General features: G+C 50.2%; 1 protein-coding gene across 1 annotated transcript; it reads right to left on the bottom strand.

Annotated features, from left to right (window-relative positions):
• Positions 1-706: 706 nt before the first annotated feature.
• Positions 707-24,981, bottom strand: LOC115531585 (vesicular glutamate transporter 1). Its single transcript, XM_030340938.1, has 13 exons — positions 24,556-24,981; positions 19,312-19,564; positions 18,235-18,353; positions 18,042-18,156; positions 14,756-14,843; positions 14,436-14,522; positions 13,837-13,979; positions 12,429-12,578; positions 10,025-10,157; positions 8,206-8,316; positions 7,309-7,436; positions 3,648-3,717; positions 707-2,362 (listed from the first exon to the last, which is right to left on the bottom strand). Exons 1-13 carry the CDS (start codon positions 24,615-24,617, stop codon positions 2,055-2,057), a joined length of 1,767 nt encoding a protein of 588 aa, XP_030196798.1. The 5' UTR covers positions 24,618-24,981; the 3' UTR covers positions 707-2,054.
• Between the last annotated feature and the right edge of the window lie 607 nt (positions 24,982-25,588).

Below are 25,588 nucleotides of genomic sequence, written 5' to 3'. Positions count from 1 at the left end.
GGGAACCACTGGGGCTGAACTGGGACCCAGCACGTGGCCCCGCGACCCTAACACATGGATAACAACCATTTAACACACAAACACACACACACGCCCACACATTTACTGACGCCCGCATGTGGACATAGAAATGACCGTGAACCCACTATGTTGGTGGCTGGCTGCGTGAATTCTGCTTCATTTTTATTTGGACTTGGTTCCCTCTCTTTCTCGCTCCCTGCCTCTCTGTCTCCCTCTGTTTCTCCTCTCTGCCTCTCTCTACCTCCCTCTCTACCTCCTCCCTCTGTCTCCCTCTCTACCTCCCTCTCTACCTCCTCTCTGCCTCTCTCTGTCTCTCTCCCTTTCTCCTCTCTGCCTCTCTCCGTCTCCCTCTCTTTCTCCTCTCTGCCTCCCTCTTTCTCCTCTCTGCCTCTCTCTGTCTCCCTCTCTGCCTCTCTCTGTCTCCCTCTCTTTCTCCTCTCTGCCTCTCTCTACCTCTCTCTCTGTCTCTCTCTCTTTCTCCTCTCTACCTCTCTCTCTGTCTCCCTCTCTTTCTCCTCTCTGCCTCTGTCTCATGTGTTGTCTCTCTTTTGCTGTCCGAGAACGCAGCATCACTTCTCGTGTTAAATGCTGAGTCACTGCAACACAATATCCAGATCGCCTTCTAATCCCTTTGGAGTCCGCAAACTTTGTTTCAAATTTCTAGAGAGAAGCCATCACTACGGTGAACACCTGCCAACGTTAAGTTAGCTTCTTATTTATTGTGAGGTTAAAACTTTACACTACTGGTGGCTTTCTACATAGAAGCCTTGTTTTTCACAGAAGATCCTATATATATATGACAGAAAAACAAATAAATACTATATATATGTATATATATATATACACATTAATATATGTATATATACATACAAAATAAATGGCGCCCGCACCACGCCCGTCTCATCAGAGTCCTGCTGGTCAAAAGGATTCTCTGATCTACACGTGATAGCAGATCTGAGAGGCGAGCCGAGGCTCCTTCCTCTATCAGAGACAGGAGCCTCGTAGAGGAGCCTCGTAGAGGAGCCTGGTAGAGGAGCCTGGTAGAGGAGCCTCTTAGAGGAGCCTCGTAGAGGAGCCTCGTAGAGGAGCCTCGTAGAGGAGCCTCCTAGTGGAGCCTCCTAGAGGAGCCTGGTAGAGGAGCCTCCTAGAGGAGCCTCCTAGAGGAGCCTCCTAGAGGAGCCTCGTAGAGGAGCCTCGTAGAGGAGCCTGGTAGAGGAGCCTGGTAGAGGAGCCTCGTAGAGGAGCCTCGTAGAGGAGCCTCGCCTCCCGTCTCAGAGCGTGGACCCGATGAACTGACAGACAGCGGGGGGGACCGGGGGGCTAGCATGTGCAGCTACTCTTTGTTGCATGGACTTGCTCGGACATGAAACAATATAAATGAATGAACTCTGTGGGTGTTAAGGACTTTCTTCTGTAAGCCTTTAAACACAACCAATACCACAACCCCTCGTCATTCGTATTGGCACACGTTCAAATCCTCAAAGTCTGCAGATTATTAGGTTATAGTTTAAGTGATAAAAGTGGTCTTAGCTAACTGAGACCTAATTTCTGCCTACTGTTTAGTTACCTGAAAGATTTGAATATCACTAAAAACCCTTTAAATAAAAACAGAACATAAAATAAATGGATCATAACGTAACTACGCATCTTAAAAGTTAACCCAACCCCAAATGGAGAAGTTAATCTGGCGTTACCGGGAGGCTTTTGGGCTCAACAGGATCCGCCGTCGCACACAAAAACAAAGCACACACAAACATGAACACCAACACGCACACATGAACACACGCCAACATGACCACACACACCGACACACACGCCCTTCCACTAACCTGTCGTCATTAGTCTCTGCCCTTGCTGGGCAGACCACATTGATTATTTATTGATTTATTAATATATAAGAGTTCACTTTAACATTGCAGTCGGACGCCTCCAACCAGCACCTCCTGCTCCAACCAGCACCGCCAGTACCATCACCCCCCCTCCTGTGCTGCTACACCAACCGTCCACAGAGCTGCTTCTGCTCCTCCTCCTCCTCATCTGAGCTCCTCCGGTTCGTCGCCATACAGGAAGTTATTGGTTCCTGCCGGCTGGACGTACTCCTCAGTCTTGTCCCAGTCCGACACCCATCCCCCTCCGGCTCCTCCCCCTCCCCCTCCTGCCCCCCCCGCTGCCCCCCCGTTGGGGTCGGCCCCTCCCTGGCTGGTGGCTCCGTACCCCCCCGTGGAGCGGTACAGCTCCTCCGTCTCGTTGCCCAGCTCGTCTTCGTCCAGGATTCCGCACTTCTCGTCGCTGAGCGTCTCGGGCTCGGCCCACCACTGCTTCTCCCCCGACGCGAACAGGCCTGCGGAGCGGGGGGGGCAGGGGTCAGGGGTCGGTGGTCAGGGGTCAGGGGTCAGGCGTCAGGCGTCAGGGGTCGGGGGTCGGGGGGCAGGGGTCGGGGGTTAGGGGTCGGTGGTAGCGGTCGGGACAACACTTTAGAGTACTATGTGCTACATGCTATGAGCTACGTGCTATGTGCTACATGCTATGAGCTATGTGCTGTATGCTACGTGCAATGTGCTATGGGCTACGTGCTATGGGCTAGGTGCTATGGGCTAGGTGCTATGTGCTAGGTGCTAGGTGCTATGCGCTATGGGATATGGGCTACATGCTACGTGCTAGGTGATATGGGCTATGGGCTATGGGCTATGTGCTAGGTACTAGGTGCTATGTACTAGGTGCTACGGGCTAGGTGCTACGTGCTAGGTGCTACGTGCTAGGTGCTATGGGCTAGGTGCTATGTGCTGGGTGCTAGGTGCTAGGTGCTATGGGCTATGTGCTACATGCTACGTGCTAGGTGCTATGGGCTAGGTACTATGTGCCATGTGCTAGGTGCTATGGGCTAGGTGCTAGGTGCTATAGGCTAGGTGCTATGGGCTATGTGCTAGGTGCTATGGGCTAGGTGCTAGGTGCTATGCGCTATGGGATATGGGCTATGTGCTACATACTACGTGCTAGGTGCTATGGGCTATGTGCTAGGTGCTATGTGCTAGGTGCAATGTGCTAGGTGCTACGTGCTAGGTGCTATGGGCTAGGTGCTATGTGCTATGTGCTAGGTGCTATGGGCTAGGTGCTATGGGCTAGGTGCTATGGGATATGTGCCATGTGCCATGTGCTATGGGCTAGGTGCTAGGTGCTATGGGCTAGGTGCTATGGGCTAGGTGCTAGGTGCTAGGTGCTATGGGCTAGGTGCTAGGTGTTATTGGCTAGGTGCTATGTGCTAGGTGATATGGGCTAGGTGCTAGGTGCTATGGGCTATGGGCTATGTGCTACATGCTACGGGCTAGGTGCTATGGGCTAGGTGCTATGGGCTAGGTGCTATGGGATATGTGCTATGGGCTAGGTGCTAGGTGCTATGGAATATGGGCTAGGTGCTAGGTGCTAGGTGCTATGGGATATGGGCTATCTGCGTCTAAACGACTACGATGAGGAGGAAGTTGCTTGCTGGTCTTTCCTCTGCATTTACGCTGTGATATATTGCAGCACGTCCTACTATTACTAATTACTATAACTATTACTATGGCTCCTGAACACTGATGGTGAACTGGTTCAGGAGATGCGTTCCCAGTGGGCGGCGGCACACTCACCGTAGAAGATGACCCCGCCGTAATGGACCATGGAGGCGATGAGGAACACCCCCTGCCACTCCTGCCGGGTCTGGGGTCCGACCGGAGGGTCCGCAGGGGCCAAGGCAAGAGGGGGGGGGGGGCTCCGTTAGAAAGACTGAGGAGAAGCTAGGCTGGTTCAAGACTGATCACTAGTGTTGTCTATTATCTGGAACACAATAACGCCTCATTTATGAATCCATCCATACAGAGATACTGTCCCCTACACAACGTAACCCTAACCCATCCATACAGAGATACTGTCCCCTACACAACGTAACCCTAACCCATCCATACAGAGATACTGTCCCCTACACAACGTAACCCTAACCCATACAGAGATACTGTCCCCTACACAACGTAACCCTAACCCATCCATACAGAGATACTGTCCCCTACACAACGTAACCCTAACCCATTCATACAGAGATACTGTCCCCTACACAACGTAACCCTAACCCATCCATACAGAGATACTGTCCCCTACACAACGTAACCCTAACCCATACAGAGATACTGTCCCCTACACAACGTAACCCTAACCCATCCATACAGAGATACTGTCCCCTACACAACGTAACCCTAACCCATCCATACAGAGATACTGTCCCCTACACAACGTAACCCTAACCCATCCATACAGAGATACTGTCCCCTACACAACGTAACCCTAACCCATCCAGAGATACTGTCCCCTACACAACGTAACCCTAACCCATCCATACAGAGATACTGTCCCCTACACAACGTAACCCTAACCCATCCATACAGAGATACTGTCCCCTACACAACGTAACCCTAACCCATCCATACAGAGATACTGTCCCCTACACAACGTAACCCTAACCCATCCATACAGAGATACTGTCCCCTACACAACGTAACCCTAACCCATACAGAGATACTGTCCCCTACACAACGTAACCCTAACCCATACATACAGAGATACTGTCCCCTACACAACGTAACCCTAACCCATCCATACAGAGATACTGTCCCCTACACAACGTAACCCTAACCCATCCATACAGAGATACTGTCCCCTACACAACGTAACCCTAACCCATACAGAGATACTGTCCCCTACACAACGTAACCCTAACCCATCCATACAGAGATACTGTCCCCTACACAACGTAACCCTAACCCATCCATACAGAGATACTGTCCCCTACACAACGTAACCCTAACCCATACATACAGAGATACTGTCCCCTACACAACGTAACCCTAACCCATACAGAGATACTGTCCCCTACACAACGTAACCCTAACCCATCCATACAGAGATACTGTCCCCTACACAACGTAACCCTAACCCATACAGAGATACTGTCCCCTACACAACGTAACCCTAACCCATCCATACAGAGATACTGTCCCCTACACAACGTAACCCTAACCCATCCATACAGAGATACTGTCCCCTACACAACGTAACCCTAACCCATCCATACAGAGATACTGTCCCCTACACAACGTAACCCTAACCCATACATACAGAGATACTGTCCCCTACACAACGTAACCCTAACCCATCCATACAGAGATACTGTCCCCTACACAACGTAACCCTAACCCATACAGAGATACTGTCCCCTACACAACGTAACCCTAACCCATCCATACAGAGATACTGTCCCCTACACAACGTAACCCTAACCCATCCATACAGAGATACTGTCCCCTACACAACGTAACCCTAACCCATACATACAGAGATACTGTCCCCTACACAACGTAACCCTAACCCATACATACAGAGATACTGTCCCCTACACAACGTAACCCTAACCCATCCATACAGAGATACTGTCCCCTACACAACGTAACCCTAACCCATCCATACAGAGATACTGTCCCCTACACAACGTAACCCTAACCCATACATACAGAGATACTGTCCCCTACACAACGTAACCCTAACCCATCCATACAGAGATGCTGTCCCCTACACAACGTAACCCTAACCCATCCATACAGAGATACTGTCCCCTACACAACGTAACCCTAACCCATCCATACAGAGATACTGTCCCCTACACAACGTAACCCTAACCCATCCATACAGAGATACTGTCCCCTACACAACGTAACCCTAACCCATCCATACAGAGATACTGTCCCCTACACAACGTAACCCTAACCCATACATACAGAGATACTGTCCCCTACACAACGTAACCCTAACCCATACATACAGAGATACTGTCCCCTACACAACGTAACCCTAACCCATCCATACAGAGATACTGTCCCCTACACAACGTAACCCTAACCCATACATACAGAGATACTGTCCCCTACACAACGTAACCCTAACCCATCCATACAGAGATACTGTCCCCTACACAACGTAACCCTAACCCATCCATACAGAGATACTGTCCCCTACACAACGTAACCCTAACCCATACATACAGAGATACTGTCCCCTACACAACGTAACCCTAACCCATCCATACAGAGATACTGTCCCCTACACAACGTAACCCTAACCCATCCATACAGAGATACTGTCCCCTACACAACGTAACCCTAACCCATACAGAGATACTGTCCCCTACACAACGTAACCCTAACCCATCCATACAGAGATACTGTCCCCTACACAACGTAACCCTAACCCATACAGAGATACTGTCCCCTACACAACGTAACCCTAACCCATCCATACAGAGATACTGTCCCCTACACAACGTAACCCTAACCCATACAGAGAAACTGTCCCCTACACAACGTAACCCTAACCCATCCATACAGAGATACTGTCCCCTACACAACGTAACCCTAACCCATACAGATATACTGTCCCCTACACAACGTAACCCTAACCCATACATACAGAGATACTGTCCCCTACACAACGTAACCCTAACCCATACAGAGATACTGTCCCCTACACAACGTAACCCTAACCCATCCATACGGAGATACTGTCCCCTACACAACGTAACCCTAACCCATACATACAGAGATACTGTCCCCTACACAACGTAACCCTAACCCATCCATACAGAGATACTGTCCCCTACACAACGTAACCCTAACCCATTCATACAGAGATACTGTCCCCTACACAACGTAACCCTAACCCATCCATACAGAGATACTGTCCCCTACACAACGTAACCCTAACCCATTCATACAGAGATACTGTCCCCTACACAACGTAACCCTAACCCATCCATACAGAGATACTGTCCCCTACACAACGTAATCCTAACCCATCCATACAGGGGGGGTAGGGGGCTAGGGGGTAGGGGGCTAGGGGGTAGGGGGCTAGGGGGGGTAGGGGGCTAGGGGCTAGGGGGCAAGGGGGTAGGGGGTAGGGGGCTAGGGGGTAGGGGGGGTAGGGGGTAGGGGGCTAGGGGGTAGGGGGGGTAGGGGGCTAGGGGGGGTAGGGGGCTAGGGGGTAGGGGGTAGGGGGGCTAGGGGGGGTAGGGGGTAGGGGGCTAGGGGTAGGGGGTAGGGGGCTAGGGGCTAGGGGGTTTGGGGTAGGGGGGTAGGGGGGTAGGGGGGTAGGGGGCTAGGGGCTAGGGGCTAGGGGGTTTGGGGTAGGGGGGTAGGGGGGTAGGGGGCTAGGGGCTAGGGGCTAGGGGGTAGGGGGCTAGGGGGTAGGGGGTAGGGGGCCAACCCTTACCTTATGCTTGGTCATGGCGCCTACGATCAGGGGGCACACCATGCCCGACAGCGTGCCCACGCCGTTGGAGATGCCCATCAGGATGCTGGCATAGCGCGGGGCGATGTCCAGGTGGTTCACGTTGAACCCTGCCGGAGAGGAGGGGGTTAGGGTCAGACGGTCTGGGGTTCTCTGGTCCTCTAGCTCCTGCCTCCCTGAGGGAGACGGGAGCCCTCAGAGGATCAGGCTGTCAGCGACCTTCTACTCAAAGGGAAGCTAACTCTGAATGTAGAATTGATGTATTTTTAGTAGAGCTGTCAAGCGATTAAAATATTTAATCGTGATTAATCGCATTAATGTCATAGTTAACTCGCGATTAATCGCGATTAATCGCAAATTATTTTTCTATGCTAAATATCCCTTGATTTTTTTGTCCCATAATTCTTCTCATTTTAATTCTCTTATCAACATGGTGAAGTGCATCGGCTTGCCTTGTGCAAATGATTTTTTATTGATAACAACATTGGCATATACTGATCAAAACAGGACGATACAAAAAAAGAGCCTATAGTGCAATTAAACGACTGCTTTGATCAAATGTCATTTGAACATAGCAGTCAGGCTACTGCTTCTTTGTTTTGAGCCAAAGAAAAAACAAAATATATATATTTTTTAAATGAAATAATTGCGTTAATCGCGCAATAATTTTTTTAACGCCGTTAAAATTGGTTTGCGTTAACGCCGTTAATAACGCGTTTAACTAACAGCTCTAATTTTTAGTTATTATCTGTCTGTAGTCTTTGTGGTTTATTTTCGTACATATAATTGTATAATAATATAATCACTTAATATATACCATTTTACTTATTTTGTTAGTTGATCAGAAGGGGGGGGGGGGGCACGCCCACAGCCTCTCACCTGAGATGGCGAATCCGGAGAAGCCCACGGCCAGCACCAGGAAGCTGATGGCCACCACCTTGGTGTGGGAGAAGCCCACCACCAGCAGAAGAGTGGCCTCCATGCCGAAGCCTGGGGGGAGGATGGTAGGTCGTAGGTCAGGGGTCAACCTCCTCCAGAGCGCCGGCCCTTCACTACCGTCCGTTCAGTCGAACCCAGACCACGTCTCAGACCCAGAGCCCTCCCGCTGTGGGTCCAACTCGCTGGGAACCCAGAGCCCTCCCGCTGTGGGTCCAACCCCGCTGGGAACCCAGAGCCCTCCCGCTGTGGGTCCAACCCCGCTGGGAACCCAGAGCCCTCCCGCTGTGGGTCCAACCCCGCTGGGAACCCAGAGCCCTCCCGCTGTGGGTCCAACCCCGCTGGAACCCTAACCCCCAGAGGTAGAACCCAGAGGTAGAACCCAGAGGGAGAACCCAGAGGTAGAACCCAGAGGGAGAATCCAGAGGTAGAACCCAGAGGGAGAACCCAGAGTTGAGGCAGTTGTGGGGACTTCAACACTATGCACCCATAATGAAGCTCGGTCTATTCTTATCGCTGAGCCCCGGGCTACTGTTGGCTGCGTTCAATACGATGCTCTGCAAGCCTCTCGGGTTACCTCAGCCCCATCGATCTGTGGAGCAGGAACAGTCCAGGGAACGCGAGAGGCTGAGAGAACTGGCTGACTGAAGCTCACAGTGATCTCTGCTAATGATCAGATGTTAAGCTCTGGGCTCCTTGTGACACCTCTCCAGAGAGTCGGGATGTGTTCACGGTGAGAGGAACAGTAAGGAGACGTGAGTCGGGATGTGTTCACACTGAGAGGAACAGTAAGGAGACGTGAGTCGGGATGTGTTCACAGTGAGAGGAACAGTAAGGAGACGTGAGTCGGGATGTGTTCACAGTGAGAGGAACAGTAAGGAGACGTGAGTCGGGATGTGTTCACGGTGAGAGGAACAGTAAGGAGACGTGAGTCGGGATGTGTTCACGGTGAGAGGAACAGTAAGGAGACGTGAGTCGGGACGTGTTCACGGTGAGAGGAACAGTAAGGAGACGTGAGTCGGGACGTGTTCACGGTGAGAGGAACAGTAAGGAGACGTGAGTCGGGACGCGTTCACGGTGAGAGGAAAAGCAAGGAGACGTGAGTCGGGATGTGTTCACGGTGAGAGGAACAGTAAGGAGACATGAGTCGGGATGTGTTCACGGTGAGAGGAACAGTAAGGAGACGTGAGTCGGGATGTGTTCACGGTGAGAGGAACAGTAAGGAGACGTGAGTCGGGATGTGTTCACGGTGAGAGGAACAGTAAGGAGACGTGAGTCGGGATGTGTTCACGGTGAGAGGAACAGTAAGGAGACGTGAGTCGGGACGTGTTCACGGTGAGAGGAACAGTAAGGAGACGTGAGTCGGGATGTGTTCACGGTGAGAGGAACAGTAAGGAGACGTGAGTCGGGATGTGTTCACGGTGAGAGGAACAGTAAGGAGACGTGAGTCGGGATGTGTTCACGGTGAGAGGAACAGTAAGGAGACGTGAGACGGGATGTGTTCACGGTGAGAGGAACAGTAAGGAGACATGAGTCGGGATGTGACAGAGCGCCGCTGAGCCACACAGCCCAAAATAACACATCCTTTACACCAAAACCTTCTGAGGTGAGTACCTTCCATGTCCTCTGTACCCGTAGAGACGTAATGAGATAGATAATAGACCAAGTGAGAACATGAATAGAGTTGAATATCTTCCACATGTAGACACATAATGAGATAGATAATAGACCAGGTGAAAACATGAATACTGCTGCGTCTCACCTCCACAGTTCATCAGCTTCCTGACGTTGGTGGTGCTCATGATCTGATTGGTGCGCAGGTAGTCAGCCAGCTGCCCTCCGATTGGTACGATGATGGTCATGACGAGGTGGGGGAGGGCTGACACGATGCCCACCTAAACACGCAGCGCAGGTTAAAGTCCATTTAGAAACGTATTCATCGAGGGAGAAGGGCAACGAGGAGAGGAGGTTCAGAGAACAAAAGGAACCAACGTCTCATGTCTCTCCAGACAGACTCAGATAAATGCAACTTGTGTGGGGACCGGATCTCCAGGGACCACTGCTGGTTTAAATAAGAATGAAATAAGAAAATGAAGACACTCTATTATCCTTCGTCCAGATGTGTTCATACGTGTTCATGTGTGTTCATACGTGTTAATACCTGTTCCTACCTGTCCAGATGTGTTCATATGCGTTAATGTATGTTAATGTCTGTTAATACGTGCTAATACGTGTTCATATCTGTTCATATCTGTTCACATGTGTTCATATCAGTTAATATCTGTTGTATTTGGAATGTAAAACGGACTTCGCAGAGGCCGCCGTCCTCCGCTGCGCGTCGGACAGTTCTAAGGCCTCCGCATCGTCCATTAATTCCTGATAATGGACACCTCGTCGGTGAAGACCATTCATTTCTATTTTTAATGCGTTTTACAATCCAAATAAAACGTTTTTCACAAGCCATGACTTTGTTTCCCTGGTAACGCCTGAGGGTTTGACTAATTCCTGGAACAATCATTACCCCCCCGTCAGGTTCTCATGCAACGGAAACGTTCTTCACTCCTCCAGTAAATAGGATGGACCTTAGCTATGACTTGGCAACGGAAGGTATTCTAGTCCGCTCAGCTATGAGCCAGAGAGCTAACGTTATGCATTGTACATATTTATATATATTTATAGATTCGTCTCAGCCTTTATACAGATATTCTACTGTCTATTGCATATATACGCTTTGTCTAATTACAGTTTAATTCATTTTTCACAATTGACCAGCTCTCGTTTTGAAGACTTAATCACTGCGCCATTCGTTTCAATGGGAATCGCGACGGTCTATACTTTCAGCATAAAGTGTACATATTTATAATTTGAATGTCGTCCCAGCCTTTATACCACAGATACTATAGGGTCTATAGCATATAACCGCGTTTTTCTGATTACAGTTTAATGCATTTTTCACAGTTTACCAGGTCTCGTTTTGAAGGTTGATGAGACAATTTGACTGGAACTACTTAGCAGGTGTCCGTATATCAGGGGTTAATGCACATCCTGCAGCCAATCAGAATCAAGTATTCCCCCAGACCATGGTATAATACGTGTTAATATGTGTCAATACGTGTTCATATATATGCAATATGGAATACTTATTCACTAAAGGTTATGGAATGATATTTTCATGCTTATTTCAAACTTGAACCCATGTTCTCAAGGGCGTGCTGGCACCACATCCTGGTTGGGGGTAAAAGGAATGAAGATGGACCGGCGAGAGTAGAACCCCGGTCGCTGGGTTGATACTGATCCACTTTGCCGCCTCCACTACCTCTCTACAGTTGAAAACATATGCTATACATTTCGTACATAGGGTGTATTTAAAGTGAATTCCCTAAATTATAAAATAAAGCAGCTTTAGCATTTTGAAATCATCATCATTCTATTGGGATTAATGGCGAACAATTCTGCAATTGGCTTAGTTATTTTATAGACAATATGCAGAATCTTTTTACTTACGAATCACATGATCGGCCAATTTTGCCAGCACGCCTCCCTAGCCTTATTATGTGCAACTGTGTTGCCCCTAGCCGTTATCTGATTCTTGAACTCCTCATGGGAGTTCATTATGACTATCTGTCCCCCATGAGTGAAATATACTGCCCGTAATCTATCCATTTTGTAAAGGTGAGTAAAATGACGCGATAAACGCCCGTTTCACGGGAACGTGCGTTGAAAATTAAGCGGAAAACCGGGATTGACAAATTGACTCGTAAGTGAGCTTCATGGTACCATTTAACTCTGATCGCGAGTTGCGTATTTGTCAATCCAGGTTTTCCCAAGAAAACCTGGGTATGTTCAGCACGCTTCGTAGTTTACCCCACTGGCTGCTCTCCTGGGTTTGATCTTTTATTTGGTCTTGTTGTTTACTAGGGTTATGGGTTATTTAGGGTTAGTAAGGGTAAGTGAGGGTCAGTCTTGGTTAGTTAGGGTTAGTAAGGGGAAGTCTGGGTGAGTTAGGGTCGGGTTAGGTAAGGTGAGAGAGGGTTAGTTAAGGTTAGTTATGGTAAGTAAGGGTAAGTCTGGGTTAGTTAGGGTTAGTTATGGTAAGTCTGGGTAAATTAGGTTTGGGTTAGTTCGGGTTGGTTAGGGTTAGTAAACGTCAGGTTAACCCGGCTCACCTTGCTGATCTCGAAGCCAAACACCTCCTCAAAGTAGGCGGGCTGGCTGATGAGCAGCAGGTAGAAGGTCCAGCTGCGGCAGAAGTTGGCCACGATGATGGCGTAGACGGGCATGGAGGTGAAGAACGCCCGCCACGGGGTGTTGAACTTCTGCAATGACAACAGGTAGTCAGTGTCACACGCCTCTAGAGTGAAACCTGCTCCTAGGACATTTGGACTTAGGGTTAGGGATAGTTTATCTAAAGAATCGATAGTGACGAAAACAAGCTCCATGACGGATAATGAACCACAGAATGGAAACCTTATCAGATTCTATCTTCTAGTGTGAGATAGGACCGGTCCAAACCAGAACACGCCTGCTTCTACACAGGTGCAAGAATATTAATCTGAATTCTCGACTCCTAAAATAGACTTTGAGTCCAAAATAGTGCGACTACATCTGCAGCGTGTGCTTTGCTCCGCAAGAACAACATGATCTATTTATAGCAACATTCATACTCCGGATGTTTTAACATCAGGGTGCTGGAGATCACTGTGATGGTGACTATGGGATAGTTGATAGGGACCCACTATAGACCCCCACGTACCTGGACCCACTGTAGACCACCACGTACCTGGACCCACTACAGACCCCCACGTACCTGGACCCACTATAGACCCCCACGTACCTGGACCCACTATAGACCCCCACGTACCTCGACCCACTGTAGACCACCACGTACCTGGACCAACTATAGACCCCCACGTACCTGGACCCACTATAGACCCCCCACCCTCTAGAAGGACCCACTATAGACCCCCCACCAGGACCCACTATAGACCCCCACGTACCTGGACCCACTATAGACCCCCACCTACCAGGACTCACTGTAGACCCCCCACGTACCAGGACTCACTGTAGACCCCCACCCCCACCAGGTCTCTCTATAGACCCCCACCTACCAGGACTCTTTATAGACCCCCACCCCCACCAGGTCTCTCTATAGACCCCCACCCCCACCAGGTCCCTCTGTAGACCCCCACCCCCACCCCCACCAGGTCCCTCTATAGACCCCCCACCCCCACCAGGTCTCTCTATAGACCCCCACCCCCACCAGGTCTCTCTATAGACCCCCACCCCCACCAGGTCCCTCTATAGACCCCCCACCCCCACCAGGTCTCTCTATAGACCCCCACCCCCACCAGGTCTCTCTATAGACCCCCACCCCCACCAGGTCTCTCTATAGACCCCCCACCCCCACCAGGTCTCTCTATAGACCCCCACCAGGTCTCTCTATAGACCCCCACCAGGTCTCTCTATAGACCCCCACCCCCACCAGGTCTCTCTGTAGACCCCCACCAGGTCTCTCTGTAGACCCCCACCCTCCCTAGTGACTGACGGAGCTCCAGGAGAGACTCTGGGACCCACCGTGACGGGGGTGGTGTTCATGGTGGAGGTCCCGATGCTCTCCTCGATGTAGTTCTTCTCCTCCTCGGTGATGGTGGGGTGCGCTGCCGGGCTCTCATAGGACACCAGCACCCAGAAACAGTACCAGAGCACCCCGAAAGTACCTGCATGGGGAACACAGTCAGACAGGAAACAGTATGGAGGAACACACAGTCAGACAGGAAACAGTATGGAGGAACACACAGTCAGACAGGAAACAGTATGGAGGAACAAACAGTCAGACAGGAAACAGTATGGAGGAACACACAGTCAGACAGGAAACAGTATGGAGGAACACACAGTCAGACAGGAAACAGTATGGAGGTACACACAGTCAGACAGGAAACAGTATGGAGGAACACACAGTCAGACAGGAAACAGTATGGAGGAACACACAGTCAGACAGGAAACAGTATGGAGGAACACACAGTCAGACAGGAAACAGTATGGAGGAACACACAGTCAGACAGGAAACAGTATGGAGGAACACACAGTCAGACAGGAAACAGTACCAGAGCACCCCGAAACTACCTGCCAGGGATGGAAAGAGCCCAGATTGACCCCGTGTGACGCGAGCTCACCGTAGACGTAGAACACCGACGACCAGCCGGAGTACTGCACCAGAATACCGGCCAGGGGCATGGCGATGACCGCGCCCGCGTAGGACCCTACGGACACACACACACACACACACACACACACACACACACACACACACACACACACACACACACACACACACACACACACACACACACACACACACACACACACACACACACACACACACACGACGAGACATGTGGAAGAAGGGGTTACACAAGCAACCTTAGTTCCTAGCTAGAGCCAGTAACCAGTAACCATTAACCAGTAACCAGCAACCACAGTGATGTGTGCTCACCACAGAAGGCTGTGGTTGCCAGGCGACTTCTCTCCAGGGGCGGGGCCCATTTGGCCCATATTCCATGGCACGCTGGATAGGAGACGCCCTATTGGACAGGGAAGATGTCAATCACACTGAACCCAATAAAAAACAACAAAGACACTAATAATACAATTATATTGATAATAATAATGACAATAATAATAATTCAGATAATAACAATCATAACCATATGATAATAAACTTAATGATATAATCAATATAATATAAAAAAGCGGTGAAGTGGAGCAGAGAGATCACTATGTCTATCAGAGGGGTGGTGACGTATATCATTCGCGTTGAGAGCAGCGAGGGGCTGTAGTTCACAAAGCGGCCTCACACAAAACCTAACATTATCAAAACTATCAACATATGTGTAATCCAGGGCGTATAAAGACTGGGACCAGAAGATAATGACTTTCTCTCATTTGAAACCCATTCATATTTTCCTAGCCCAGAGGTCCCATGGGGGGTCTCCTGGAAGGGGCGGACTAACTGTGCGTTCACACCAAACGGAAAATTTGTCGCCCGTTCGCGTTGTTGCCGAAGTTTTGTCGTGCCACACATTAATATTCTTGCACCTGTGTAGAAGCAGGCGTGTTCTGGTTTGGACCGGTCCTATCTCACACTAGAAGATAGAATCTGATAAGGTTTCCATTCTGTGGTTCATTATCCGTCATGGAGCTTGTTTTCGTCACTATCGATTCTTTAGATAAACTATCCCTAACCCTAAGTCCAAATGTCCTAGGAGCAGGTTTCACTCTAGAGGCGTGTGACACTGACTACCTGTTGTCATTGCAGAAGTTCAACACCCCGTGGCGGGCGTTCTTCACCTCCATGCCCGTCTACGCCACCATCGTGGCCAACTTCTGCCGCAGCTGGACCTTCTACCTGCTGCTCATCAGCCAGCCCGCCTACTTTGAGGAGGTGTTTGGCTTCGAGATCAGCAAGGTGAGCTGGGTTAACCTGACGTTTACTAACCCTAACCAACCCTAACTAACCCAAACCTAATTTACCCAGACTTACCATAACTAACCCTAACTAACCCAGACGTACCCTTACTTACCATAACTAACCTTGACTAACCCTCTCTCACCTTACCTAACCCTACCCTAACTCACCCAGACTTCCCCTTACTAACCCTAACTAACCAAGAATGACCCTCACTTACCCTTACTAACCCATAACCCTAGTAAACAACAAGACCAAATAAAAGATCAAACCCAGGAGAGCAGCCAGTGGGGTAAACTACGAAGCGTGCTGAACATACCCAGGCTTTCTTGGGAAAACCTGGATTGACAAATACGCAACTCGCGATCAGAGTTAAATGGTACCATGAAGCTCACTTACGAGTCAATTTGTCAATCCCGGTTTTCCACTTAATTTTCAACGCACGTTCCCATGAAACGGGCGTTTATCGCGTCATTTTACTCATCTTTACAAAATGGATAGATTACGGGCAGTATATTTCACTCATGGGGGACAGATAGTCATAATGAACTCCCATGAGGAGTTCAAGAATCAGATAACGGCTAGGGGCAACACAGTTGCACATAATAAGGCTAGGGAGGCGTGCTGGCAAAATTGGCCGATCATGTGATTCGTAAGTAAAAGGATTCTGCATATTGTCTATAAAATAACTAAGCCAATTGCAGAATTGTTCGCCATTAATCCCAATAGAATGATGATGATTTCAAAATGCTAAAGCAAGGTCAAACCTGCTTTATTTTATAATTTAGGGAATTCACTTTAAATACACCCTATGTACGAAATGTATAGCATATGTTTTCAACTGTAGAGAGGTAGTGGAGGCGGCAAAGTGGATTAGTATCTCCCCCCCTCTCTCCTCATAGAGGGACGCCCTCCCCCCCTCTCCCTCCTTATAGAGGGACGCCCTCCCCCCCTCTCCCTCCTTATAGAGGGACGCTCTCCCCCCCCTCTCTCTCCTCATAGAGGGAGGCTCTCCCCCCATCTCCCTCCTTATAGAGGGAGGCTCTCCCCCCCCTCTCTCCTCATAGAGGGACGCCCTCCCCCCCCTCTCCCTCCTCATAGAGGGACGCCCTCCCCCCCTCTCTCTCCTTATAGAGGGACGCCCTCCCCCCCTCTCCCTCCTCATAGAGGGACGCTCTCCCCCCCCTCTCCCTCCTTATAGAGGGACGCTCTCCCCCCCCTCTCTCTCCTCATAGAGGGACGCTCTCCCCCCCCTCTCTCTCCTCATAGAGGGACGCTCTCCCCCCCCTCCCTCCTTATAGAGGGACGCCCTCCCCCCCCTCTCCCTCCTTATAGAGGGACGCTCTCCCCCCTCTCTCCTCATAGAGGGACGCTCTCCCCCCCTCTCTCTCCTCATAGAGGGAGACTCTCCCCCCCCTCTCCCTCCTTATAGAGGGACGCCCTCCCCCCCTCTCCCTCCTTAGAGAGGGACGCCCTCCCCCCCTCTCCCTCCTTATAGAGCTCGTAACTGTGCGTTCACACCAAACGAGACGGGGCGAAAAGATCCCATACAGAGTGAACGTAGAGACGCGTATCAGGCGACTTTTTCGTGAGAGAAAACCGGCGACAAGTTTTGATTTGTCGCGCCACACTTTCGCCGTGCACAGGCGAGCGCGTTCACGAGGATTTGTGGCAAATTCGCTCGAGTTGAAATATTTCAACTTTGACGCGAATTTCGCGTAATGACAGCCAATCAGCGTTCAACAGCGTGGCCACTGAGTGACAGGTGTAACGTAACAGCCAATCAGCGTTCAACCGTCAAACTAGTGCAGTGCAGTCCGGGGTGAACTGCAGCATGGAGGAGAAAGGGAATGTTGCCGTTTGCGACTTCCAGAGCTCTATATATAATATAATAGTATATAATATAATATTTGTATATATAATATCACGGCCAAAAGCTCTGTGCGCCTCCGGATGGCCGTAGCGTGGGGAGCTCTCATAGGGATTGGGCTTCTCGGGGTTTGTTTACCGGCGTTGCTATGTTTCCGGTCTTGTGTGTTCCAACGGTTTATTAGGTAGGCCTATCTAATAAATCTGTCTATTCAATACTTCATTCACTGCCTCTTCCGTGGTCATTACAATATTATGAATATACTGCGACGGGTCCTCCGACGTCTCTCCCTCTTCCACAAAAGGTAAAGACATGCAATGGTGGTTATCTTGTTGTGGCGCGACAAATTCTACAAAACTTGCACAGCGACAGACAGCGTCCCTCTATGAGGAGAGCTGAGAGGAGTCAACAGGCTGCTGCTCCGGGAGGAGACGTTCTCCGCACCTCCACCAGGCCCTGGCAGATCCTGACGAGGATGACGCAGCCGAAGTGCATCCGGGCGGCCGAGGGGATGAGCATGTTGAGGCAGGACGTGGCCACGATGGCGAAGCCGAACACTCTGGGGCAGGAGGGAAAGGAGAGAGTCACCTTCTGATCTGTCGTGGACAAACAGCCGGTCTGGAAGATGAACACTGACCTGTTGGCGGCAAACCTCTGACAGATGAACCCTCCGGGGATCTGGGTGACAATGTAGCCCCAGAAGAAAGAGCCGTGGATCATCCCCACCGTCTCGGGGTCCCAGTCGAACTGGGCCTCCTGGGGGCACAGGGGGTCAGAGTTAGGGGTACCCCTAACCCCGACACCAGACGGGTTGTACTGAACTGGAAGGGGAGGGTGGAGGGAGGGAACACACAGCAGGAATCTAAAGCATCCTGAGAGAGAGTTCCTGTATTCCGGTGAATGTTATTTATCATTATAGAAAATCAATCAAATAAATACTAGTACAGGAAAGGCCTATCACATGAGCCCACTGCAGAATCTGCCGGCAGCAAGGACGGACCAACCTTGTAACTAAATGGAAAGAAGTTTTTCTATATCATATATCACTCTGTGGGTCCGACAGGGAGTCAGCAGCTGTTCAGACAACACTGCTGAGGTGATGGATAGTCAGTCCACTGGGATGGTGTTATTCTGCCAACACATAACCAGCAGGGTCCAGCTCCTCACCCTAGCCCTCACCCTAACCCTAAACCTAACTATAACCAGCAGGGTCTTGCTCCTCACCTCTGTGTTGGTCTAAACTAACTAACTACCTAACTTAACGAACAACCTGCCTTGGAGCTAGCATACGAAGCGCTGCGGTTACTTGAGGCATGTGCAGAGAGCTTCATAACCGCGCTACGCTGACCCTAGCTAACCCTAGATAACCCTAGCTAACCTGTGGAGGGAGTATCACCCTCATCAGAAGGCCTGCCTGGTGTCAGCCAATCCCCATTGCTGTTTAGTTCACTCTTCAAAGCCTTTTGACATAATGCTGGTGATTAAGAGAGCCAGATAAACCTCCTTTGTCTGGGCTTAGCATCGGCGTTCACACAGTACCAGAACACCCAGAGACCACCACTAACCGCACACACTGGATAGGACTCCAACATGAGGGGGGATGAGCTCCACCCCCCAGCTAAGGCTAGAAACAAGAAGGAACCAAGAAGGAAAGACCTATTCGGACTGAACTGACTTCACCATGCTGACCCCCCCCCCCCCCCCCCCCACTCACCACGATGACCTCCTTGTTGTCCCGCAGCTCGCGGTGGCTGTTCACCATGCTCACAATGGCCACCCCCAGGTTGCAGCGGATCCCGAAGGAGATGCAGAAGCCGAGTCCGGACAGGATGGCGATGATGTAGCGGCGCGGCAGGCCGAAGCAGGTGCAGTCCACCACCGGCATCTCCTTCTCCACCAGCAGCTCGGGCCGGCCCTCAGCCGACAGCTCCAGGGTCTCTCCATTCTCCTGCTTCTTCTCTAGCGCTCTGCGGGGAGGGGGGGGGGCAGTGACTGTGAGACGGCTGGTCTCTCTGACGCTGAGACGGCTGGTCTCTCTGACGCAGAGACGGCTGGTCTCTCTGACGCAGAGACGGCTGGTCTCTCTAACCCTGAGACGGCTGGTCTCACTAACGCTGAGACGGCTGGTCTCTCTAACGCTGAGACGGCTGGTCTCTCTAACGCTGAGATGGCTGGTCTCTCTAAACCCTGAGACGGCTGGTCTCTCTAACCCTGAGACGGCTGGTCTCTCTCTAACGCTGAGACGGCTGGTCTCTCTAACGCTGAGACGGCTGGTCTCTAAACCCTGAGACGGCTGGTCTCTCTCTAACACTGAAGGCTGGTCTCTCTAACCCTGAGACGGCTGGTCTCTCTAACCCTGAGACGGCTGGTCTCTAAACTCTGAGACGGCTGGTCTCTCTGACGCTGAGACGGCTGGTCTCTAAACCCTGAGACGGCTGGTCTCTAAACCCTGAGACGGCTGGTCTCTCTAACCCTGAGACGGCTGGTCTCTCTAACCCTGAGACGGCTGGTCTCTCTAACGCTGAGACGGCTGGTCTCTAACCCTGAGACGGCTGGTCTCTCTAACCCTGAGACGGCTGGTCTCTCTAACGCTGAGACAGCTGGTCTCTCTAACGCTGGGCTGAAGGTGGCCGGCCGTTGCTTGGCTTGAAGATGTTTCTTGATGGTTTTTAATGTTCTCAAACCCTTCAGACTTCTGAAACCTAGAACTGGATAGACAAATAAAACGTTTTCTGTATCAGCTGAAAGCTTTTAATATATTAAAGGGATTTTTCATTTTTCAATCAATTTGATTTGCATAATCCTTTTGTTTCTAACGTCCTCAAATGCAAATGTTTGGACCTAACTCCAATGTTCTGTGTGAATGATGCGTACAGCCCGTAGATGAACCACGGTCGTCCTTATTGGTTTTTCTCCTCAACACACCTCCCCAATCATCACCTCGCTCTAGAACCTTCCAGCAGCGCGGCGCCCACCCTCCGCTCTCTACCGCCCGCCACCAGGGCTGGACAGACGGACCCCCCTGGACTGACAGCTTCCTGTCCTCACAGCTTCCTGTCCTCACAGCTTCCTGTCCTGACACACAGCTCGGACATCTACTCTACCTGCGTCAAGCCCTGGATGCCTTCCTTCCTCCCTCCCTCCTCCCTCCTTCCTCCCTTCTCCTTCCTCCCTTCCTACTTCCTTCCTCTCTCCTCCTTCCTCCCTCCTCCCTTCCTCCATCCCTTCCTTGGGCTCTCCCCTCCCAACTGTTCCCCTAGCAACGGCTGAGATGAGTATGACCTCTCCAGCCTCCTGTCTTGGAGACATCAAATATGTATCGCGGTGGTTCATCTATTACCCATGGAGTGTAGAGCAGAGCAGACCATCGATCAGCAGCTCATTGATCACCGGCTTGGCGCCAACTTTTGGACGTCAGGGTGTGTGCATGCATGTGTGCGTGCGCGTGTTTGCCTGGTTGCGTGCGTGCATGTTTGTGTGCAGGTGGATTTCCACCAACCGCTGCCATGTGCTCCCTGGGTCAGTTCAGCCGGACACAGATCCCTGGTTTAGTCCACTAGCTTCAGACGGACACAGATCCCTGGTTTAGTCCACTAGCTTCAGACGGACACAGATCCCTGGTTTAGTCCACTAGCTTCAGACGGACACAGATCCCTGGTTTAGTCCACTAGCTTCAGACGGACACAGATCCCTGGTTTAGTCCACTAGCTTCTGGCTATTTTGGGTGAAACAAGGTCAACTTTAACGGAACAACACTAACGCCGGTTTTCCACCGCACATGTAGCTCAACTCGACTCGACACGGCAGCAGCACGGGTCGTGCTGCTGCCATGGAGGACATTACAATTATGGAGGACATACAATTATTAGCTGGTATGTTGAAGAAGTTGAAGAAGTGGAATATGTTGGCCGCGGCGCTGCTATGGCTGTTACCAGCATGGTTGCCATGTCGCTCTCGTGAATTCGTCACACTCTCTGGCCAATCAGTGGCCGGCCGTCTGCCGACGTCACCTTTTAGCATCGGCTCAGCTGCTTGGAACCTAGAGCGAGCCGGTACTAGAAAAAGCAGCCACTTCAGGTACCAGATACCATGTTTTGCGGTGGAAACGCCAAAAATGCGAACTGAGTCGAGTCGAGCTGGTACCATGCAGTGGAAAAGCGGCATAAGACAGAGTCAGCGATGGAGAACATCTGCGCCCTTCCTCATAATGTCCTTTCTGGTGACATCCAAGATGAGCACAAGGTCAACACAGATACAGGAAGCAGGAGGAGCAGGAGGAGGAGAGGGAGCAGGAGGAGGAGGTGGAGAGGAAGCAGGAGGAGCAAGAGGAGGAGGAGAGGGAGCAGGAGGAGGAGGAGAGGGAGCAGGAGGTGCAGGAGGAGGAGTATCAGGAGGAGCGTGGTTGTAAAGCCTCATGCCTACTGCTCGTCGGATGGGCTCTGACATTGATCAAGTATTAATGATTCTCACTGTTGAATTATTAATATCTCTGACTCTTTCACTGACTATTTCTGTCCTCTCTCTCTCTCCCCCGCTCCCCCCCCCCTCTCTCTCTCTCTCTCTCTCTCCCCCTCTCTCTCTCTCTCCTTCCTGCTGGTGCTCTTCTTCACATCTTCTGACCCTGTCTCTCTCTAAGCTCACGGCCTTCTCAGTCTCACACAAGGCCCTCATCACGCCTGTATCTATAGCGCTAGCCTGCTTTCTAGAGCCTTACTGCTGGCCTGTTTCTCTAGCTGCCTTCTAGAGCCTTACTGCTGGCCTGTTTCTCTAGCTGCCTTCTAGAGCCTTACTGCTGGCCTGTTTCTCTAGCTGCCTTCTAGAGCCTTACTGCTGGCCTGTTTCTCTAGCTGCCTTCTAGAGCCTTACTGCTGGCCTGTTTCTCTAGCTGCCTTCTAGAGCCTTACTTCTGGCCTGTTTCTCTAGCCTGCCTTCTGGAGCCGTACTGCTGGCCTGTTTCTCTAGCGCTAGCCTGCCTTCAGTAATATTAGCTTATTTTCACTTTGGTTGGGTTAGGGTTAGGTTGGGCTTGGTTAGTTTAGTTGAGGTTAGGGTTAGGACAGGTTAGTTTAGGTTAGGGTTGGGTTAGGTTAGGTGAGGTTGGGTTAGGTTCTAACCTTTGACACCTTGACCCTCCCCCTCTGAGTGTCAGGGCCATCCTGCTCAGGCCTTGGGGGGTTAGGGTTAGCTTAGAGAGGACCTGCTGGAGGTGGAGCCCCCGGAGAGCGACGTAAGCTCCTAGTGAGAGAGTCAAGGTCGTATGAGACTGCAGCAGCAGAGTTCAGCTGGGGGAGGAGAGAGAGACCAGGTCTAGATGGATCTGTGAAGACCCGGTCTCGATGGATCTGTGAAGACCAGGTCTAGATGGATCTGTGAAGACCAGGACTAGATGGATCTGTGAAGACCAGGACTAGATGGATCTGTGAAGACCAAGTCTAGATGGATCTATGAACACCAGGTCTAGATGGATCTGTGAAGATCAAGTCTAGATGGATCTCTGAAGACCAGGACTAGATGGATCTGTGAAGACCAGGTCTAGATGGATCTGTGAAGACCAGGTCTAGATGGATCCATGAAGACCAGGTCTAGATGGATCTGTGAAGACCAGGTGTGAAGACCAGGTCTAGATGGATCGGTGAAGACCAGGACTAGATGGATCTGAGAAGACCAGGTCTAGATGGATCGGTGAAGACCAGGTCTAGATGGATCTGTGAAGACCAGGTCTAGATGGATCTGTGAAGACCAGGAATAGATAGATCTATGAAGACCAGGACTAGATGGATCTATGAAGACCAGGTCTAGATGGATCTCTGAAGACCAGGTTTAGGTGGATCACTGAAGACCAGGTCTAGATGGATCTGTGAGACCTCCTGACGTCAGGACTCATCAGGACACAGGCGGAGTCAGAAAATTTGATGATAAAGATGAAATACCCATCATTTCAGCCACACGTGGTACAATAACGGCCCCCAAAGAAAAATAATAGAATAACGCAAAACGGAATGAATAGAACAGAATTATAACAGAATAGAACAGAACTAAACCGAATAGAGCATGGTAGAACGGAACCGAATGTACTGTTTTTAAGAGCGAGAGGCCGATGGGACGGCCGGAGCCCGGAGGAGTGCGTGAGACGAACTAAGACAAGCTGCATTACGCACGACATGCTGCTACGAAAACGCGTCAGGGGAGCAAGCAGCACGTGCTTGGGAGGAAATAAAGGCTCAACGCGGACCCGTTGTCACCCCCCACCGTTCCGTCCCGTCCCGGTAGCTGTAATCCAACCTATAAGGCTTCAGGGTGGGGGAGGAGAAGGGACCGCGGAGGGTGCAGAGAGGCTACTTACACCAGATAGGTGCGCCTCAGCCAAGGTGCCGCCGAGGACTTAGAGACAGATTGAGGAGCAGGAGGAGGTTATTTCGGGAGGGGATTTATGTGTTTAAATCCCGAGTGGAAGAAAAGAGAGTCGGACAACATTTGGTTTGTAAGTCACAGTATGGACTAAAGTTAATGTTAGATTGGGTTTACATTGGGTTTACATTAGGCTACTGAAGAGAATCAGTCTCACCATCACCAACCAGACAGTAAAGATGGTGTTTGATCAAAAGCAAACAGAATGGATTCAGCCTGAAAGCAGATCAGTTCAAACCACTTTTCCCGTTTTACACACTTTCTAACGAACAATTCTATTTAAATAGTGTAATGATGAGCATTCTGTGGTAACCCTTATCTATTTTTACGAGTCGAACATCAACTTAAAATAACGGATAGTCGCAACGAAGCATTCTTCTCATTCATAAACTGTTCCGTGGATTTTTTATCTTTTTAGTTTTAGTCCAGATGCTCCGTTTAGTCTGCGGGAATTCAACCACAGCGCTGCTGTATATTTCATCATGATATATTATATACTTTATATGTGAGAGACACAGGCTGCGTAAAGGTTTATATTCCCGGTACCTACCCATAAATCTTCCCGAGGGTCCTGGCGGCTACGATCTTGAACCTGTCTGGCCGGACCTCCATCCTCTCAGCTCCAGACTCCCCGCGGTGTGTCCTCTCGCTATGAGCGCAGAGCTTCCTCTCGACTCTTCCCTCTTTTCACTCCAACGTGTGACCCCGTAAGGACGGAATCCCCTTCTTATTTTTGTGGGGAACGCATCGGATTCCAGGAAAATAGTGGAATAAAAGTTGGTCCGAGGCAACTCTACAAGGATTTATAAACTAAGATTACACAAATCATTTTTCTGGCTAATCATTATTTTCTATAGTTAATAAAAAGAAAAGATTAAGCTCCGTTATCCTCCTCACTTTGTAATGTGTCCCGTTTGTAACTCGGCATCGTCCAGACCTCTCGTGTCGCTGGCCGCGGACCTGAACGGATTACCGCTAATCTCCTGGGAGCGGGGAGCGCCGCTACGTCACTCACTGGCCGGAAGCCCGACGTTTTAAGCAGGGACTATTCCGGAACTTGCTATCCTGGGACCATATAAATAGCGACCAGAGCAGAATTTAAGAGCCTTGTAGAATTCTGCGGTTATGAAGACGGGAGGGGCGGGTTCTGTCAGCGCCCTAGTGTTCAAACGTGCTTATTGAGTCATTCCATCTTATTGAGTCAAGTCCAAGACGAATTTTATTTAAAACAGGTTATTTCAATTAATAGCATTTAGTTCTTTAAATCTTTTCACTTAGTTTCACTTCTTTTTTTAATGGGAGTAGTGCTAAATTATATGTATTTATATTCAGAACATAGGCCTACATACAGTATAATGATAACTCCAGGTTAACACTAACCTACTCTTCATCACCTGATATATCCAGTATAATGATAACCCCAGGTTAACACTAACCTACCAGGTACTCTTCATCACCTGATATATCCAGTATAATGATAACCCCAGGTTAACACTAACCTACCAGGTACTCTTCATCACCTGATATATACAGTATAATGATAACCCCAGGTTAACACTAACCTACTCTTCATCACCTGATAA

Source organism: Gadus morhua, chromosome 18, assembly GCF_902167405.1.
Source record: "Gadus morhua chromosome 18, gadMor3.0, whole genome shotgun sequence".
NCBI classification, from domain to species: Eukaryota; Metazoa; Chordata; class Actinopteri; order Gadiformes; family Gadidae; genus Gadus; species Gadus morhua.
This window is presented reverse-complemented; position numbering and strand designations above follow the sequence as displayed.